At 35.8% G+C, this 21577-nt stretch overlaps 1 protein-coding gene across 7 annotated transcripts in view; it reads right to left on the bottom strand.

Moving 5' to 3' along the window:
* Ih (hyperpolarization activated cyclic nucleotide gated potassium channel Ih) overlaps positions 1-21577 on the bottom strand; it is a 158791-nt gene that overhangs the window by 98035 nt on the left and 39179 nt on the right. For 5 of the 7 annotated variants that reach the window (XM_076688440.1, XM_076688442.1, XM_076688444.1 and 2 more), the window contains one exon: positions 21169-21252. The exons of 1 other annotated variant lie outside the window; for it this stretch is intronic. In XM_076688440.1, the coding sequence (XP_076544555.1) occupies positions 21169-21252 (84 nt within the window). Of the gene's footprint in view, positions 1-13930; positions 16137-21168; positions 21253-21577 lie in introns of those variants that run through there. One more of the 7 variants, XM_034332158.2, reaches the window with a different exon arrangement.

The following is a 21577-nucleotide window of genomic DNA, read 5'->3' as shown; positions in this document are numbered from 1 at the left end:
TCAGCGACACCAAACACCGTGAAAGACCGCACCGGAAGTCGTGCACCACTCGGCGAACCGATCAACCAGACGAGCGTATGAAAAAAATGAAAAACTAAGGTCGTACGTTTGAACGCGATCCGCGACAGATATCGAGCCTGATTGTTCTACGACAGGCGATCGCGGGTCAAATGGAAACGCACACGTGCCGTTTCGCTGGCTGTGCTCGCCGATCAGGCAGCCCACCACCACCAGCTGATCGTCCAGGAGTGACTACTGCCACTGGTGACTGTGTGGCCTGTGCTGACTGACTAAACTGCACGGCCGAACGAACAGTTTCTCCGGCAGAGGCTGCGGCAGCAGGACGGTTCGAATTGCGCCTGCTGGCCGACCAGGGAGGGGGCAAGGGGCTGGCGGGGAGAAATGTTTCCCTCGCGGGATTCTTCGCGCGATACGCCACGATTATGGGTCGCATCTGACCCATTCCGAAGCCTTCGATGTGGATATTTCTGTCGATCTGACGTATCGGATGATCACGTGGATCGTGTGTCACCTAGTTTAATGATTCTCTTTTTATCCCGTCGATTTTATATTTTCTTCTCTTTTTTAGAGTAAAGTGGGTCCTTTGTGATCCACTGAGAATATTAGGATAAATGAAATGATATGTGTGCCCATTTGGTTGGAGAGATTGGAAAATGTTGATCTTCGTCGTATGTGGTCTATTATGAATTCTTTCATGTGGAAATTTGTATCGATGCGACGTATCGAATGATCATGTGGGTGATGTCTGGATGGTTTTATATTTTTTTCTTTTTTTTTTTAAGAAACGTGAGTCATCTGTGATCCATTGACAATGAGAATTCTTGGGTAAACGAGACGTTGTGGATATGTGTGCCATATGGTGATGTTTCTTTGGTGAAACAATAGAGGAGATTGAAAAATGTTTATCTTCATTTTGTACTATGGGTCGTATGTGACCCGATATGGAAATTTGTGTCGATCTGACGTATCAGATGATTACGTGGATCAGTGAATCGTGTGTCATCTAGTTTGATGTTTCTCATTTTCTCTCGTGGATTTCACATTTTCTTTTTTTTTAGAGTAAGCTGGGTCCTTTTTGAATCATTGAGAATTTTAGGATAAACGAAATGGTGAGGATATATGTGCCATTTGGTAAAATGATAGAGGGAACTGAAAAATCTTTATTTTCATTTTATTATATGGGTCGTATGTGATTCATTCTGAATTCTTCCATGAGGAAATTTGTGTCCATATGACCTGTTGAGTGCGTCGCTTGTTTTGATATTTCTTTTCTTGCTTATGGAATAGCATGGATGGTTTTATATATTATATTTTATTTTTAAATGTGAGTCGTTTGTGACCCACAAATTCTTTGATGACCCACTAATACATGGATCATAGGCGACATATAGTCACATGACTACATATGATGTGTGATATATGAGGAACATGGGTCATTTATGACCCACCAATTTTTTAATAACTCATTATCACATGGTTCATGAACGATATACAGTCACATGGCCACATATGACGTGTGATATATGAAAAACAGGGGTCATTTGTGACCTATAAATTGTTGAATAATCTACTAATCCATGGATCATATATAACATATGGTCACGTGGCCACATATGTGTGACATATGATGATACTCCTTTTAGGATTAAAAGATCTTCGTCCCGATTTTGTGCCACGGCTCATTTGTAATCCACTGTGAACCCTTCTTATTGGAAAAGAAAATAATCCTTAAAACTTTTTCAAAAGATAAGGATAAAGAGATAATTTCAACTAGAAAAAGAAAGAGCCATTGGAAATTCGAAATCCTTTTGCAGGATGGAATAACAATGAAATCAATGGGGAGAAAGTTCTTTCCAAAAAATTCCACCGTGTGAACAGAATACACTATTATATATTAATTAAAAATATAAAATTTATGTGCTACCTTCGTGTAATGTAAAGAGTATCCGCTCGTTAATAATCGTCAAATAAATAAATAAATAAAATTTTGGAAAATTAATTTTTAATGTCTTTAACGATCTATATACGCTAAGATCATCAGAAATATAAGTAATTAGGGAGTTAATCATCGAGGAAACGGAAAGTGAGACGAAATTCGAGGCAATGTAACGAAACGATCGATTGTGCGTGGCGATGATTAATTTTCATGATGCGATAGTATGAAATCGATATGCCTACCACGTAGTTAGCGACGTTTGGTAAATAATAAATTGATGACACATCACGCTGCCGGTGACATATTTCCGATCGCGATGATAACGAATGGACCGAGCTTACGGAAACTGTCGAAGGACGATTCCCCTCGATTTACATCGTTGAATCGACCAACGAATGTCTTTATTCTTCGACACGAATACAGATGCATCTGTGTCTCTTTTAACGCGTTACTTTATTCATCCATCATACTGCAGACTTCTGTAGAATATACATATTTGTTTCCATATTGCTGTTTGCAATTTTTCATCTTTTTTTTCTGAAGTTATTTCTTCAATATTTTGTTATTTCAAAATTGCTACACCACTTTAATTTATAATATGAAAATTGTATTGTTTATTGCACTTTTTGATATTTTTGTTTTCTAATAATTATTTCTTCAATTTTTCTATTTCTTAATTGCCACTTTAATGTTTTATTGTTTATTGCAATTTTTCATATGCTTTTTTTCTAAAATTATTTCTTCAATTTTTTCTATTCCTCAGTTACTATGTCACTTTAATTTATAATATGAAAGTTCTATTGTTTATTGCAATTTTTCATATTTCTTTCTTTCTATAATTATTTCTTCAATTATTCTGTTTTTCAATTGCCACACCACTTTAATTTATAATATAAAAATTCCATTGTTTATTGCAATTTTTCATATTTCTTATCTTCTATAATTATTTCTTCGACTTTCCTATTTCTAAATTACCCCACCACTTTAATTTATATTATAAACATTCCATATTGTTTACCAAAATGTATTGAAAATAATTTTGTAAATTTTGAAATAAATGTGACTGTTTGGAACGTTTCAAAATAAATACACCTGCACGCAATCTCGGCAAACGTGTCTCCCCATAATTCCTTCCTTTTATTTGAGTTTGTAAACATTTACGCCGACATAATTCAGTTTTTTATCAGTCCCACTATCTCCTAGCCGCACGTTCGGTTTCCTATCGACTCATACCGCTGAATACCACGCAGAATAGTTTCTTTCGTACATCCAAAGGAATAAATTAACGCAAAATGAACGAAAGAAAGCGATTATTCGATATTCATTAAACATCACTGAATTGGTTTCTTTCTATTGAAAAAGAAATACGAATAACGCTCACTTTTCGACGGTCGTTGAACACGACTATTTTACGACTACTTTATATCGCAAAATGGCACTGAGTTAACGACCAGTTTATTATAGAATTTTATTAAACTGCCTGCCACAAAATTGACTTCAAGATGGCTCTTGATTGAACATTTCGCTGTCGTCGACGATTTAACGCGAAATGGGCGAGCGTTAAAAGAAATTTCATTGAAAATTTTCTCAATTACGTTTTACGGGTTCCGTTAGAAAGAATGACACAACAATCATTATTTATAACACAGCAACAGCTGGTATTAATGAAACATTTTAGTGAAAAATTTGATGGAGATTAAAAGAATTATAAAAAAACTACCAGACCCGTTAAATTGATGGATCATAGATTTTTTATATTAAATTAGACAAATTATTAAGGTGATTTTGTTGAAAAATAATTTTATATACTGATTTAAGTTTCATCTTTTATTTATTTATTTTTCTACTCTATTTTTAACATCAAAAATATTAATTTTGTTCCTGTTTCATTAATTAATTAGTTGAGATTATGTGCACCAAAATGGCCACTGTTTAATGGACAGTCTTCGTTCATCCAGTGGTGGTCAATTGAAAGGAGCAATTCCTGCGAAAATTCCCAGTAACACTAAGCGCAGCTCAATTTGCTTAAATAGCATCTTATTCAATGGTTAATAAGGATTAAATGATCCCTTGAACGGTTCGAGCATCTTGTGTTTCACGCGGAATATATCGTCTCCTCGAATATCACTAATTGACTTTCTTAAGAAGAAAAATGACACGCGTACGCAAATGAACTAATTCCTTTTTTTAGAGTAAAACGGATATCTTCATTTCACTCGTCACGAGATAATTAGCGTTTCCTCGGACGAGGCAGAAAACGGACATTAAGTCATCCATCAAGAATTCCTTCGAATCATTAAAATTCCTTTTACACGATTTTTCCTTTGAAGCAATTATTTTATCACGATTGAAAATTATCATGTCAAAATAATTTTAATTAAATATCATTTGCCTGTTTCAATTTGCCGAGTGGTTAATTGGAATCGATGTAACGTTACAAATATTTCAGAAATTAGGGTCTTAATTGGTCCATGCAAAGTTAATTATATCCCCCAAAGATTGTTAATTAATTTGAGGAAATAATTATCAATTTTTCTGTCAAATAGGCGGAATGTTTCTTCAGAATGGATTATTTTATGGAATATGATAATTAGCGGAAAAGAAAAACTCTATTAATTACGGAAATCCTGCCTTATCGTCCAAGCGTATGGTATGTTTTTGTAATTGCAGGAAGGTGCATAATCGAGTGTATAATTCTCACTCAAAAAAAGAGCAAATCGATAATATTGTTTACTTTAATGACGAAGATGAATGACTTCCGGGAAACGATGCGCACAAACGAAACCGGATAAACGGGCTTCTGATCCCGGAAATCGGTTCCCTGTTTCGAATACAACTCGGTTAATAAACCAGTATCGACGAAGAAAACATAACCAACTGGAATGAAAACGATAAGATTCCTCTGCAGATGGCAGCAGAAGAAGCTTCCTGCCTTACCATCCGATTAATAAATTTTATGATAGAGAAAATAAGCTATTGATTTTTTTTTAATTAAAAATATATGAAACTTTGTTTAATAATGCAAGAATGATATTTGAAGTTGAGTTCTCTAAGGAGAGACAGAGTATACAAGAATAAATAATGCATGCCTTAATAGCGAGGTGCTAAATAAATTAGGCGAAAAGTTTCCAATTAAACTTCGCGGATTGCTTTTCTGACGCTCCAATAACTTCCGCAATGTATATCTTATTGGAAAAATTTTCTTCTGTAGGATATGAAGTGTGATATCTGTCGTGTTACGAATGTATCACTCGTAAACGCACTGATATCGAAAATAGAGAAATGAGAGAGCTGAATAAAAAAATATGAAATATGAAACATGTACTAGGAAGATTGGAAATTCATTTATATTTTATGAAGAAAGCAGGAGAAGTCAACGTTTTGTAATTCATTATAATTTAATTTTATAATTTTGCTTCTAATCACTATAGCATTGAAACTGTTTTAGTAAAGTTGATTACAATAACAATAAAATTTCATTAATTTCATTAATTACACTAATTACGATAATTATGGTACTATTGCAGTCAATGATATTATAATACCATTTCAATTATTATAAAAAATGCATTTATCAGGGATTTGACAATGACCTGACCAGGCGTTGACTTATACTACTTAACCCTGAATGAAAAGAATGCCCTTACGCTGGATTGAACATTATTTCAAATAAAATGAAAATGAAAATATTTAAAAATAAGAAACAATGTTTTCTTTCTTCTTCAAAACCAAATTATTTTTAAATAGCGAATAATTTTCCATTTACACACATTTTTATTTCAAATACAATTTCATTTCTTTCTGTTATTTTCAAATTAATAATTCAATTTTTAATTATTCGAATAAGTTTTTATTTCATTTAAAAATTTATGCAAGTAAATAATTTATTTCTTATTATTTCAAATAATGCCCAATTCTGCCTTTACGTAAACATCATTTCTTTACTCCTAGTCTTGAAAACACACAAAAAGAAATAATCTTTCAAAAATTTTATAAATCAGAGAAATAACATTCTAAACATTTTTTAACAATAAATGGTGAGTCTTTGCTCGACGAGTCTTTTTCCCCAGTTTTTTTATGAGGTGGAAAGATTCCACCTGAAGAGGAGCGACCAAAAAAGTTCTTCAATATTTTTCGATCTCCTTCCATTCCAGTCGAATTAACGTATTCCTTCGTGGAACTGAACGATTCTTTGCTCGTGGAAATGATAGGAGGCCATTACGTAAGAATAGGATTTATATTACAGACAACAGACAGGGAAGAAGGGAAGGGGGGGGGGGGGGGAGGAAGAGAACCGTGTGGGTTTACACAACGACACACGAGCCTATAAAATCCAGCAGGTTATCGATTGGACTTCTGCCTACTGCAAATCTGGATATGTGCTCTATTCACCTGGATATATCTGGTGGCGCGCGATTTGGGTCAGTGGATCGCATAACCACCACGCTTTTTCCACCCTTGGCGACTCAATTTTTCAATTAAGCGGTCGCTGCGGTTGCTACCTTGGACATACTTTCCCCATTTTCCCTACATCGTCTGGCAGACGTTATCATGTAATATTTTAATCCCACGTTTCACCCTTTCTTTCCCTGAATTCATCATTGATACAGGACCGATCCCCTTGGAACCCATCCATGGAGAGAAGGGTGGCTCTTTCGAACAGCTGTTCCTTTCGAATCTCTAACCCTCTTGAAATATCCAAATTTGTATTATAATTTTATAATAAATTTCGTTCGAAATTCTTATCTAATAAAATGAGTGAAATTTTGTAAATAAGACAAGAAGAGAATTTTAATTAAATATTTGCGACACATCGTTTATGAAGTAATTGATTCTTTTAAAGTTTCAAGTTTGAAACTCTCGACTTCCTGAAGGGAATCAGCAGCTATGGCTTCCGAAACTGACCCTGAGTTCGAGAGGACACGCAAGCACGTGAACGGTCGCGTACACGCGTGATACGCGCGACCGGCACGAAACCGTTCTCCAGCGCAACTTCCGGTGTGCTCGATACGTGACCTTAGCCCTGAGAGCGGTGATTAATATCGCGGGTCACGTAAGACTTAAGCCGAGATCACGAAAGGGTGAAAGTTATACGAACCACGACATGTTTCCACTGCCTTTTTACCAAGGAGAAAAGGGGAAAACGGAGAGAAAGGGTAGTTCCTTCCTATAAAGCCACGGGTCACGAATTTGTAACAGGGGTTCGAATGTGAAAGAGGGCGGATTTCGTTCTTTTTTTTGAGATTGGATCACGAAGATCGTTTATATCTTCACTATTTTAAGGATTTTTATTTTGAAACTTATGTACAGGGTGGTCCAGGGTTAAAATACCAAACTTTGTCAGGATGTTCTATAAGTGAAATAAAACAGAAGTATTAGAGAAAAAGGTATCAAAATTTTAATCCCTATGCAGTATTCACTCTTTTAACGAGTAAAATTCTCTCCCATAGCAACCATTCATTTATATTTTGTTGCATCTCATCAGTGAATGAATCATTAACCCTTTGCGCACGATCGACGCTTATGTGTCCAAACATAATTGTCATAGTAAATAAAATAAAATATATGGTATAAATAAAAAATAAAAAGTATATATTTATACTTTGAAGGATAGAGTTATTGCTTCCTTTAATTAAAATTAATAATAATTAAAGCAAACTTAAGAATGCTCTGTCCGCAAAGGGTTAATTCTTTGCACCAATTTATTTTTCATTTTATAAACTTTCTATAATTAAAGTTCCTTTCAAATTCCGTATTTTTGTTTATAACTTTTTAATAAAGCATTGAGCAATTTATGTTTATATCACATTTTTTTTCTTATTTGGACCTATAAAATATAGTAACAAAGTTTGCTATTTTTAACCTGGGACACCTTGTATAAGTTTTTTTCTACATAAAATTATGTGTAGACATTTAAACAGTTTTTGTTATATTTGAAGAATGATTATAAAATCTTTGCATTTACAAGAATTTTCAGGTTCGAATGACGAGGAAAACCAAAGGCCAAGAATTTCTCTGTTGACCGCAGAGATTCGTATCCGAGGGTGGAAACTACCCTCTAAAACTTCAACCCCCTTGAACGACTGCTTGGAGAGTAATTTGATCCAGTCAGAGCAATCTTGTAACTTATCGACGTTGCAGAAGATACTTTTAGATAAACGTTTTGATATTTTTTTCACTATGGAGATCAATGAAACTCACGTTTCGTTATCTTTAAATATAATAGACTCCATTTAAAGAAGATAATGAACTTTTTTAAGAAGAGGAAATAAAAATTCCTTCCACGTTTGCTGAATTGTTAACTGGAAAAGTTGAACAAAAAAATGTTACAATTAGTGCTTTTTGTTTTCTTCATTTTATTTCATAAGAATGTCAGAAATTCTTGTGTAAAATTCCACATGAAATTGTAATTTTTTTAAGAATCCCGCGCATTCGACTCGTTTAAAGCAAATTAAATTTTCTTCACCTCGGAAAATAGGTTTCCATCAATCTTCAAAAATTCTCGAGAGATAAGTTAAATAGAAAATTTTCTCTCTATTTTCTTTAAAGAAAAAATTGATTATCGAAGCATAGCATATCAAAGAAAAGAATGTGTGCAAATTCAAAGCAGAAATAATTCTTTTCGTCTTACTATCTATCAGAACTTCGCGAATTTCATATCAATTTTCGAACTTCCAGTCACGACTACGAAACCTCATTCGTCCTATCTTGACACGCACCAATTCCTCCTTGACACGATTCACAGATAAATTTCGTCGTTCATTAGGAAATAAAACAAATTTCATTCGAAAGGTGGATAAAGAGAAGGCATAGTTTTATTGGTAAGGTATATCATCGAATTTTATAGAAATAACTCATGTATCGTGTTGCGATGAAATTGGCTCCGATAAAACTGGCTGCTAAGCGTAATTGTCTTTTTAATTACAGCTTTAATTATTGGAGATCGGGAAATTGAAATTTTGATTGCGAGTACAAGATGATTGCTTTGTTAATTTCACTCAAAGTCTCTGCTCTGTGTGTTACATATAAGCAGTGAGAGGAGCTAATTTAATATTTATTCGTGATTACTAATTAATTGAAGTGCCTAAGCTGTTGAAGTTGAATTTTCCTTTATGGAACATAGAATTATACAACACCTAGTTCTTTAATTAATTATATCAAAAAATGAAGATTCAATACTCAATAACTATCACTTCTTAATTTCCATAATTATAATTCTATATTTTCAAAAATAGAAAAGAAATAAAATCTAAGTACTCGATAACAATACCAAAAATTCCAATTTCAATGACACATAGAATTATCCAATACTTAGTTCTCTAATTAATTATATCAAAAAATAAAGATTCAATATCCAATAACTAACACTTCTAAGTTTCCAAAATTGTAATCCTACATTTTCAAGAACAAAAGGAAATAAAAGAGTACTCGACAACAATACCAAAAAATCTAATTTCAATTCTAAGTAAATTCCAATGCAACATAGAATTATCTAATACCTAATTCTCTAATTATTCTAATTATTTTGATTAGATTTGATCTAGATTATTTTGATTATATTAGATTATTTGATTATTTTTATCTAATTAATCTGATCTAATAATTAGATCAAAAAATGAAGATTCAATACTCAATAACTTTCACTCCTGAATTTCCAAAATTGTAATTCTATATTTTCAAGAATTATAACTTCTAAATTTCCTAAATATCTGATCCTGCATTATCGCGAACAGAAAAGAAATAAAACCAAAAAATTCAATTTCAAACCTTGAATTTTAACAATATTCAGCTATTCAATAGCGATATATTTTCGCCAGAAAATTCAGCTCGATTTTTCCAGCATCGTGGGCGAAAAATAAAGAAGAATAATAATGAAATCATTAATCTTGAAAGCATCAGGCCGCAACATCCCATCAATCACAGACGTTTCACCGCAACCGTTTTTCGATCAGCATTTTTCCAAACTCGTGGAAATTATTAAAATGGCAGGGATGGCTGATCGTACAGGTATGCATACACGTATTTGCCAGGGGGGTTGGAAGGTGCAGAGAGTGGGGTGGGGGTTGTGGAATGCGGGGCAAAACCAGATCAATACGGACGAAAGCATAGCACGGTCGCGAACCCGCGACACACAAACCAGGAAAAAGGGCAAAGTCGAACAAACAGACGAGGAAACCCTGACACGCGGGTCGCTAGAGATATATGGGGGGGGGGGGGGGGATTTGTCCTTTCAAAGAATTAGACTTACTGATTTAACTGACGTATATATACGTCAAAGAAAATTTCCTATTAATTGTATAAATAATTAAATACAAAAATTGATCGAATTGTGATTAACCTTTGAACCTGGGTCAATTGTGAGCCAAACTTACAAAAGGTATACGAGGGTATTAACCTAAAGTTAAATGTATCATTTTCAACCCTTTGAACTAGTATGTCGTGCTAGAGATGACAATACAAATTTTTTTTTTATAAGAAACATGAAAATTTACCGTTGTACATTAATTTACTTAATTTGATTTAAAATAAATACAAGTTGACCAGCAACAACATTGAAAACAAATCGAATTCAAAGGGTTAAATGAAAGTGTTTCACATATTGGGAGAATTGGGTCTCCCTCCATGGTCCGCCGTTTTGTGGCTTTCTTCCTGGTCCACCGTCCGAGAGTTAAAGCATCAAAATACACTATTATATGTGATATCGTGTAAATAAAATTCCAAAAGTAACGAAAGTAAATAATATGCAGAAATATAGTGTGAAAGTATCGAACGAGCGCAATTACAAAATTCCTTCGCTGAACTTCTTCCTGTTGAAAGCGCTAAGGCATATTATAGAGCACGCCGAAGCGAGCGAAAAGAAGCTTTAATTATGAATCGCGTGACATAAGAACTTGGATTGACACAACACTGTGGGAAGCAAAGTGTATATAATTTTTCTATGAAATTATCTTGTGAATTGCAGTTCGAGGAAACTAAATATTAGGTGTTAATCAGTAGTATTTAGTACGGGACTGGGACTTAAATGTTTACCGGGGGTCCCTTTTGTAAAATACGGCCCTAATCTTAATTAATTAAACCCTAAATCCCTGCCAATCCTTTAAGATATTCTCCAACATTTGATTGCTATTTTCGCCCCTCCTGGTAATTACTATATCAGTCTAATGATTGATAATAATTAATTGCATTAATAATTAATATTATTAAAGTGTTTTTATAAATATTACCTTTCCAATGTCATAAAAAAATATGTGGTGAATAAAAATAGAAGATAAATCTGTCCAGTAAGCGTCTCTATTTCCGTTTACGTAACTTTGAAAACCAATAGATTTGCTGGAACTATACGCAGTGTTAATGTAACCGCAAAGGTCAGTTACTCGATTAATCATGCACTTTCCATGGAACTTTGTGAACACCGTCTATAGCATGGCGTGAAGCGTATAAATAGTGATTCATATCAGCTGGTCACTTAGCCTACTGCAATTGTTCCCTGATCGATGTTTTTGATTTCTTTTCCATTTTTCCTCTTCATGTATTATGCAGAACATTTCATTTTTGTGGACTTTTTAACGAACTATTTCGTTTGTAATTTATTGGAATGCATGATTTTCATTTCTTATTAATACTTTATATTCATGTATTCAGATTAAACCTTGTACATGAACCAAATTTTTATTACATAATCTCTGAAATATTAAAATTTTATTTCATGTTGGTAAGGAACAAAAATTAATTTTTCATATAATAATGATTTTTTGTTGAAATTTTGCAATGTCATATGTTCACTTATGTTAATTTGTAAAGAAAAAAAAGTCAAGATTAATTGAAAGCTGTTAGTAAAAATTAATTTTGGTATACTAATGATTTTTTGTTCAATTTCATATGTCTACTTATGTTAATTTGTAAAGAAAAAAAAGTCAAGATTAATTGAAAGCTGTTAGTAAAAATTAATTTTGGTATACTAATGATTTTTTGTTGAAACTTTTCAATGTTATATGTCTACTTATGTTAATTTGTAAAGAAAAAAAATCAAGATTAATTGAAAGCTGTTAGTAAAAATTAATTTTGGTATACTAATGATTTTTTGTTCAATTTCATATGTCTACTTATGTTAATTTGTAAAGAAAAAAAAGTCAAGATTAATTGAAAGCTGTTAGTAAAAATTAATTTTGGTATACTAATGATTTTTTGTTGAAATTTTCCAATGTCATATGTTCACTTATGTTAATTTGTAAAGAAAAGAAAATCAAGATTAATTGAAAGCTGGTAGGGAGTAAAAATTAATTTCGGTGTACTGATGATTTCTTGTTGCAATTTTCCAATGTCATATTTCCGCTTTAGACGCACTTCAATGATAAATGGATATAGACAAATTGTAAGAGAATGAAACTTGAATAATATGGTAGGAAAGAACAGAAGGAACCTTTCCACGATTATACTAAATATATACCTACGTCCATCATCCACAAGAGACGTATAAATGAAAAAAATGAGTCATGAAAACGTCCTTCGATGACCGAGGTCTTCGACTAAAGCTCAATTATCCCACAGGTGTGTACATCCGCCTTACAGTGTTCGCAAATTTATAGATTATTTACCGAATCGAACCAACTTGCAATTTTCCAATGTGTTATAAAACAAAGAATTTCTTTATTATCCCCATTCCTACCACGTTGGGGTGCCTTCAAATACCAAAATTTAATTGGTGTGGTGGTTTTTGAGGGATATACCATCGTTGGTACATCGTTACATGCGTGATCGTTAATGTGCCCCATCGTTTTTCCCCAGATTTCCCGGCGTTTCTCAACGCTGCACACAGACAAAGCGACAAACAAAGCGCAATTAGGTACGTGTACGTATATAATGGGGACAGAGGGATGTTTTCAGAGGTAACAGAGCTGAACGAAACAAAATTTCGGCCGCTGTAAGTGATTCTTAATTAGAAGAAATTCGAAGAACAATTTGATGTATTTGGATTGGTTGCTTCTAAATAAATGATAAGTTAAATACACAAAAGGATTTTTAATTCTTCAGTCTTGCTTCAAATTTACCCCAATTTTCCTAATTTTTAATTTCCTTTTTCACTAATTTTTAATTTTCCTGGTTTTCCCCAGTTTCTCAAATTTCCAATTTCAATTTTTTCCTTTTCTAATTTTTAATTTTCTCCATTTCTTCATTTTTCTGAGTTTCCCCGTTTTCCTAATTTTTAATTTTGCCAATTTCCTCATTTTTCCAAGTTTCCCAGCTTTCCCAATTTCCCAGATTTCCTCATTTTCCAATTTTAATATTTTCCATTTCCCGAACTTCTCAGGTTTCCCAATTTTCCTAATTTTTAATTTCCTTTTTCACCAGTTTTTAATTTTCCTGGTTTTCCCCATTTTCCCAAGCTTCCAATTACGATTTTCACCAGTTCCCCCTTTTCTAATTTAAAATTTTCTCCATTTCATCATTTTTCTGACTTTCCTCGTTTTCCTAATTTTCAATGTCTCTTAATGCCCCCATTTCAATTCTTCCAATTTTCCTAATTTCCCCAGGTCTCCCCTTTCTTAATTTTTAATTTTGCCAATTTCCTCACTTTTCCAAGTTTCCCTGCTTCCCTAATTTCCCAAATTTCCTCATCCCCTCATTTCCAATTGATTGAAATAAAAAACCTGTCCAAATTCATTTCCTCGATTTCCCGAATACAAATACCAATAATCTCCCCAATTTTCCCCGAAGAAACAGCGACTTTCATCCTTTCGAATTTCGTCGAGCTCTGGTGCGGGTAGTGCAAGCAGAATCAAGCGACAACGAAAAACCGAAATATCGGTGGGCTGGTTTATTAAAGAACCAACTGATATTATACAACTGGATATCCGTGATAATCGGTGAACACGAAAAGCACAAGGGCCGTTCACCATAGTAAAGCCAGCAGCGATTTTGCGCAACAGTGTTCGTTCTCAAACAACATACAACAACAAGCTGTTATCAGCGTACATCAGAGGGTTGTTCTCCTGATGATTAGCCGGCGGCTGAGAGTTGACCGATCGTCGTGGCCTCCAGAGGGCCAACCTTGCCAAACCGTACTTGGTCATTCTATCCAACGATATCCTCCCCTCTTCCACCACTTTTCTCTCGAGGCCAATATCCAAATGATCACCTGCTGCTCCTCCGCATCCTATTTCACCTCTTCAAAGCGTGGCCAATTATCTCTAGGGTCTTGTCGATGCACTTCCTCAATATATGACGGAACGACATGTTTGAGCAACTCCTTCACCTGCTCGAATTGATTGATCGATTGGACGTTGATCCAGTTCTCTCGAGGATCCCTTCCAGTCACATACAAAATCCCTGAATTCTTCGAATTAGTAACTGGACTCAGTCTCTATCTGGATGGATTCGAGACAGAATGGACGAGCACGTGTATCTCGGACGCTAGAAAGGATATAGCAAAAATATTTCTCTCTCTTCCTCTTCACGTCTTCCTCGTCGGGAGACTTCTAATCGTTAAGCTCGGACGATGTAACGACACAGCCATTGATTTTTATAATTCATCAACTTTCTTTTCCCTTGGCCACTTCACTTCGCTACGTCGTCCGCGTTTCGACGTTCAACCGCGAGTGACAGGGACCAAGGCTGTTTATCGCGGCTACCTTATTGCCAGCACACGGCGACACGTTGGTACCCGCGTCCGTTCGCCACCCGCGCGCACCCCTGTCCCGTCCTAACGTCTCGCGACGTCGGCCAAGGTATAGGCGTCCCTCGGTTGCCAGTCAAGGTGCTAGGCATGCGCGTTGAAATGAGCCTCTGACATTCCTCGCGGACCTTGCCGAGGAAGCCAACCATCAGCATGGTCAATTTTCCTCCCTCGTCCATGGACGGTATCGCGCTTGATGGACGTTCGAATTCATACGATCGATATCGATCTGGATCTATATCCTTCGACTAAGTAAATAGAAAAGCCTGCTGGTAGAAAAAAGCACGGTTAAGCTCTGCGTTTCTCGACATTTCCGACGTACCTTGCCGCTTATCACTCGGATCGCTTTTGCAAATTGAACGATCGTGGTAACGGAGGTATCGACGGGATCGAGCGGAACGAAGGTTAACGAGATTAAGAACACTGGTGTCGTTGATTGATATTCCTTTCCAAGTATCTTGAATAATATGCGTCTATTATTAAAAGCGATCACAGTTCACTATACGTCTGTTGATAAAAATAGTTCCCCCGATGGATGGCTGTTTTATATCCGTGACACTCGTCAAGAGTTAACAAGATTCAGATAACACCGTTAGCATTGACGACGAAATACGGGTCACGGTTTCACCTTAGTGTAAAGTCCAGTTTTTCAACGAACACTAACTCCGTCGATGGGACCAGTAATCACAGTTCACATTGACTTAAGAATCAACGTCGTTGGAACACTGATATTGACAACCATATCTCGATCGTTCGATCAACAATTTCTTGATATTTATCGACAATCCTTTCCACCCTTCTGATTTTTATAAAACCACGGTCCTTCTCGTTGAATTTTCCCACAGTCCGTCATCTCTGGCTCTGACCAGTCACTATCGTCATCGATCATCGAAGCGGAGGAGGAACGAATATCAGCAGTCGAGGCACGGTTCCTTTCTCCTCTTCCCGACGTTCCCGACGTTCCCGGCGCGCGTATCGATCCCGTCTCCCGTGGCAGTGTCGCGTTCAGCTCGGGGACCGGAAGGTGAAATCCCCGCGTCACGGCGTCGAAAAGTTGCCCCGTGATCGATGCCCATCCAGTCGGCGTAGCGATTCGAAGCTGAGAGTATCGGTGACTTGCGTGTCGGCACGGTTCACACGTGACTCGAAGGTCATACTAGGAGGATCGATCGGAAGCGGGAGTACTCGAAAGTGGAGGCACGTTGTTCCCGGAAGTCGGGACGAAACTCAACGACGATACCCGAGGGAAAGTTGCGGGATCGAAATGGAGACAGTTTTCGCGCGTTTCCGCTTCATGTCTCGAGAATTGTCACCCGGCGAAACGGTTACTCTCGACGTTCCACGATTTCCTCTTCCTTCGTAGCCTTCCTGACAGCCATGGAAGTTTCTTCCTCGTGGGTAGTCGGATTCGCTGTCTCGATCGATCACTTTGTTCCAGGTGTATCGAACACTAATCGATGCGATTTTCGTACACGGACGATCCTGATTCTATACACGCGGCGAAAACTCGTCGCTCTCCACGATGACTGTTGTGCGCCCCGACGACATCGAACGGGTTACGCGACTGCGCACACTCTGTCCATGTTACGAGCCTCGATTTTCCTTTCGTGCCCTTCTTTCCCACGCGTGCTCCCTTTTCGACAGCGGGACGAAAAGATGGCAGAACCGTCATCGATGGCGGAAGGTCGAGGTCCTTGCTGATAAATGCCACCCCATTCGAATTTCTTCGCTTTTCAATTAAGTTAATATCTTGGGAAATTTGTTAAGGCTCTCGGCTTTCATTCGATTCTACGAAATTCCCCTCTTCTTTTTATTTATTTCAACTCCCGAACGGCGGACCATGGAGAAACCCCCCCAAGACAGTGGACCATGGAGAAAACTTTAAAACGGCGGACCATGGAGAAAGGCCCAATTTTAATTTAATTTTATACTTTATATTATTTCTATTTTTAAAATTTTACAGCGTTCCTTTTAAAAATTATATGTTTAACCGTGTAATTTTTTGTAAGTTTGGCCCAAATTTCTTTGTTCGAGGTTAATTAGCAAAAATTTTTCATTATAAAATGTTGTACGAAATATGAAATAATTTCAAATCAGCTGTCGTGCAATGCTATCGAGTTTCTTCTATCAATAAAGCTTCCCATCTGCAATTACACAATATCCCTTGAAATCGAGAGTGACCATTAAAGAATGAGATATTTACCGGGAAATATTCAGAATGTCGATTGAGTCTGGTCGAGCAGAATTTTCTTTGTCTACTATCAAGTACCCTCTCGGCTCCATTGACTTGAATAACAAAGGAGACAAAGAAAAGACAACAAGAACCATCGACTTTTCTTGCTCCAATTACATCAACCAGCAACCACGTTTCTCGATCGAACCCATTCATCGCGAATACAGTGATTTTCCAAGGACAAGTATGTATTTGCATGGAAAATGCACAATTGATCGAAGATGGAACAAATTATCTGATACAAGTTCCCGTCGTTTGTTTGTTTTCCCTCTTTTCCCTTTCTTATTTCTCACTATGCTCGGCAGACAAATCGATAAATCAATAGAAATGTACTGCACCCAGCTGGCCGACTCGATTACGCGAACAACGAGGAAATAGTGAACGAAATTGGGGTGAATTTTGATCGACGGATCAAGTGTACTGTGTGGGTGCAATTATTAGCCAACGGAAATGGAAAAATATTTTAGGATTGTTTAATATTTCCTATGATATAGATTCTACGAAAATTTCATTGCTTCGTGTCTGTGCCGAATATCTCATTATTAAACATTTTTCTATACTGCAAATTATAGCTGAAGAAGCAGAGTTAATATAAATCCTAAAAAATTGACACAGTAGAAATAATCGTGCTTAGTAATTTGGAAAAAAATGTCATTCTATCTCTTCGTTAATGGGACTTTCTCATCAAATCACTTTACGAATTTTTTTTCTTAATACAACAAATTGTAAAAGGACCTTTTATCCCTTATTTGTACACTATTTGAGTATATAAAAACATTTTTTTCTTATGGTCCTTGTGGTGATAACTCTTGTAAATGACGAATACTGCATTGCTTACCAAACACAGGGTGAAAACGGTGGCCATCATGATTTAATATATAATTCTTAAATAAGAGTTTCTTGCATTAGAAAAATAATTTTTAAAGGAACAGTGTGGAATTTAGAAAATAAAAATGACGAAATGCTAAATTAAATTAGAATTGCAGCTCTCTCCATGGTCCGCCGTCCGAGGATTCAGAAACCCATTATATTATATTTTTTATTTATTTAGAAAAAGGATCAATTTATTATATAGGGATCAACTACTACATATGTTACCCTATCAACAATTATGGTATGAACCATTTTGAGATAAAAAACAAAATGGCAGTGTTTTATATAAAAACTAAAAGTACCGTGAATTTCATGCATAAAAGTGTTAATAACAAAAAAACAAATGTTCCAAAATTCACCATTCTGGTACGTGCTATGGACAATTCAATAACGAAAAGAATAAGAGAATTTTTCGAATCGGTTCATAAGTTTTTCTGCAAGCATGACCACCGTCCATAAAATTTGCGTGTCGAGAAAACCGCATTTAAAGTTTTATTTTGCATTCTCATGTTTGTTTCATCAAAATTAGACACTGTTTCCATGATTTACCTTTAATTAACCGTTCCAGCACCATATAGGACTAGCTATAGTTTAGCTATTCCGTGTCTTTAGACGAGAATGTCCCCTTAACCGATGAACTTTCATAGCGATCAACCAGTTACAGTAATCGTTCCAGGGCGTTACAAGTGTAACACCGCGAAAGTATTGAGTCAGATTTATAAATAAACCCCGTTATCAGATAGCCGGCTGTCGCTATTTTAAGATATCGACCAATCAATGTTAAGGTCAAGCACGCCCACGATAATTCAAGGACTATCAAAATTTATCCGGCGAGCTGGATCCTTGACTTCTCGCTCGATTAAAACCCCAGGCTCGAGTGTGTATTTAGGGAACAATGCTGGTGGCATTTCCGAGCGACCTATGGAGCAATGTATCGAGAACTGGCAATTATCAGTGAGCTTTGAACGCGAGGGAAGAAAAAAGGACACCTGCTTCTTGGAATGATACAATTCGAAATGGTCGAACTCGAAGCACTGAATTTATGGTAGAATTACTATGGATCCAATTTTTTTGAAGCGGCACTTAAAGAAATTTCATTTTGCCAAGCACTTTGTAATTGTATTGATGATATTATTGGAATTGGAAAATTAACGTTTGAAAAATTGCAAATTAGAATATTGAAACGTTAATGAAATTAAGGGAGAGTAGATAGAAAGTAGAAAATATAAAATAGATAAATAACAATGAGAATTATGGAAATTGAAGATTTCCTTGAAGAAATTTTACTTGCAAATGCTTCTTAAAAGTATTAGTGATAGTTTTAATTTTCTAAATGCGGAATTCCTTCAATAGTCTCTGTTACATCATCAATTTCGTAAGAGATACTTGTTTCTTTGCGTAACATTTATGCATCTATGCGAATTGGATGCAATGATGACAGGAGGATAAGTTATTTGAAAAATAATTAGAAATTATGTGGTTGCTAAGAAAATAAAGAGAAAGATTAAATACACCTGGAGCTATTGATTAGTATTTAAAGCCTACTCATTAAAAGCATAATGATTTTTTTCATTGAACCAAGAATCGGCATCAAATGCGAGGGTGGTGATATCTCTCGTAAAATTTTCCATAAAAAGTCTACGACGTCGTTCAAATCAGACCGCCAGGAGCAAATATACCGGAAGCAGTTACCTTGGATAGTAAAAAAAAAAATCCCGTGAAAGATTATCTACACCCACCTCATCAAAAGCTCATTCGAGCCACAATCTCAAGCAGATTTTTTGTTACGTAACGAATACTCTCGAGGAATGTTCATTCACAGCATTTTATTCATAATTTATAATATAGAAGAATATAAAAAAATATGATATTAAAAGCTTGCTTATTGATCGTCCTGAATTTTCAAATGTTAAATTCGTTGTTAATAATGTAATTAAGGTGTAATTGTCTAATTCTTTCAATTATAATTAAAGAAAGTTTAATTTCTGAAATATGTCAAATATAGAAAATAATTTAATTCAGCTTTAAATTCCTGATATTTAAAAAAAATATATTTCTGAAGAAGTAGAGCGCAATGGTTAGCTCTTTTCTTTAAAACGCAAGGAATATAATATAATGCGTTTCTTAACCCTCGGACGACGGACCATGGAGAGAGCCACAATCTTTTTTCTTTTCTTTCAAAATTATTATTTATTTTGTAAATGTGGGTCAGGATTGACCCAGGCTCCACTATTCAAGAGTTAAATAATAAAATATAATAATCTATAACTCGCCAAATTGGGGCTCTCTCCATGGTCCGCCGTCCAAAAGCTAAGAAACACATTTATTATATTTCCTATTTTTTTACGAAAAGAGTGAACTATTATAAAGGGGTCAATAATTGCTTTATAAAAATATTAATTTAGCTGCTTGAAATTTTCGAAAATTGCTGTCATTAGCCTAACACTTAACAAGACTCAAATCATTTCCAATAAATCCAAATCCCACAAAAATCGAATGTAATACTTGAAATTGAAAAATTGACGAAACTATGTCTAAAATTCCTCCCCCGAAATTACGTAACGAAGGACGCGTTACCGATTCAATGTTTCTCATGGTAACGAGTCATTCTGTCCCGGTACTGACCCCGTTAGGGTACTTTTACTTTCCATCAATCTACGTGGAATTCCGTGCATCAAACCCGGAACGTTTCTGTGCCAGTGAAAATGTCGACGATGAATAAATTTAGCTTGAACCCGAAACGGGAGCAAGAAAGGAACGATAGAATGTGACGAACAAAGAGGCAGTCTCGTGGAAATTGGAAAGATGCCAGTGGCGCTATCGCGCGGTGGGTGGCACAAGCTGGAAGGGGTGCGAGGGTGGCCAAGTAAAGGGTGACATCTAGTCGCGGGGAAATATTGACCGTAAAAATGGCGTCAACCGGAGGATATGCAAGAGACACACTCTATTGGAAGATCGGTCACGCGTGTCATTCGAAATTTTATCGTTTCTCGAAGACAGAAAAAAGAAAGAAGAGAAAAATTCTTTGTTACGATGAATCAATTTTAAATTATTTAAAAATATTTTTAATAAATTATTTCATTTAAAAAAAAAAATGGCAATTCGTGTTTCAAGAAGGATTAGATGATTTAAAAAATATTAAAAAATGCTGCAATCGATCTCATATTTTCCATCCCTCTGAATAAAAATTAGCAGAGAATCGCATTCGGAGATCGATTACCTTAAAACCCGACATTTTGCGCCAAGTTGCATAGAAGCAATGCGTTTCGAAGCGTTCAATGGGCCACCGATGTCCCACGGAGAATCTCACCGTGCCTGGCTCAATAATTTCATTCAACAATTAAGCCTTGCAACGAAACGATGCCGAGCTGCTACTTGGCTCGAGAAAACCGGGCGAGCAAGCAACTTTCAAAGTAATTTTGTTGGACTTACAAGGAAAACGGCCAGGAGGTTTCGAGCTTCTGTGACGGGCGCTTTTCGTGTTTCGCGGCATGTCGGTTCTCAATTCCATGGCAACTGTACAAAATGGAAAGAAAAAAGTCACAATTAATTCCCCACCTTCCAGGTAAGCATACAGATTTTCGCAGTACAGCCATTTAAATTCCCTTTTCCCTCGCTCTTTCATTTCTTTCATAAGGGAAAATGTTATTTTACGGCAACCACGTTTAACCGAGTTTCAATTCCTCTTTTTTTTTCTTTTCATTATCAATTTTAATCGGAGCAGCAGATTTGCGAGCAGAAATTGATATTTTCTCTTCGACTCTGCAATATCGTTTGTTTACGTTACTCCTGATCTCGATGAAGCGTGGTTTTAAAGCAGATATCAATTTCGAAACCTCGA

Source organism: Osmia lignaria, chromosome 5 (assembly GCF_051020975.1).
Source record: "Osmia lignaria lignaria isolate PbOS001 chromosome 5, iyOsmLign1, whole genome shotgun sequence".
NCBI lineage: Eukaryota > Metazoa > Arthropoda > Insecta > Hymenoptera > Megachilidae > Osmia > Osmia lignaria.
This window is presented reverse-complemented; position numbering and strand designations above follow the sequence as displayed.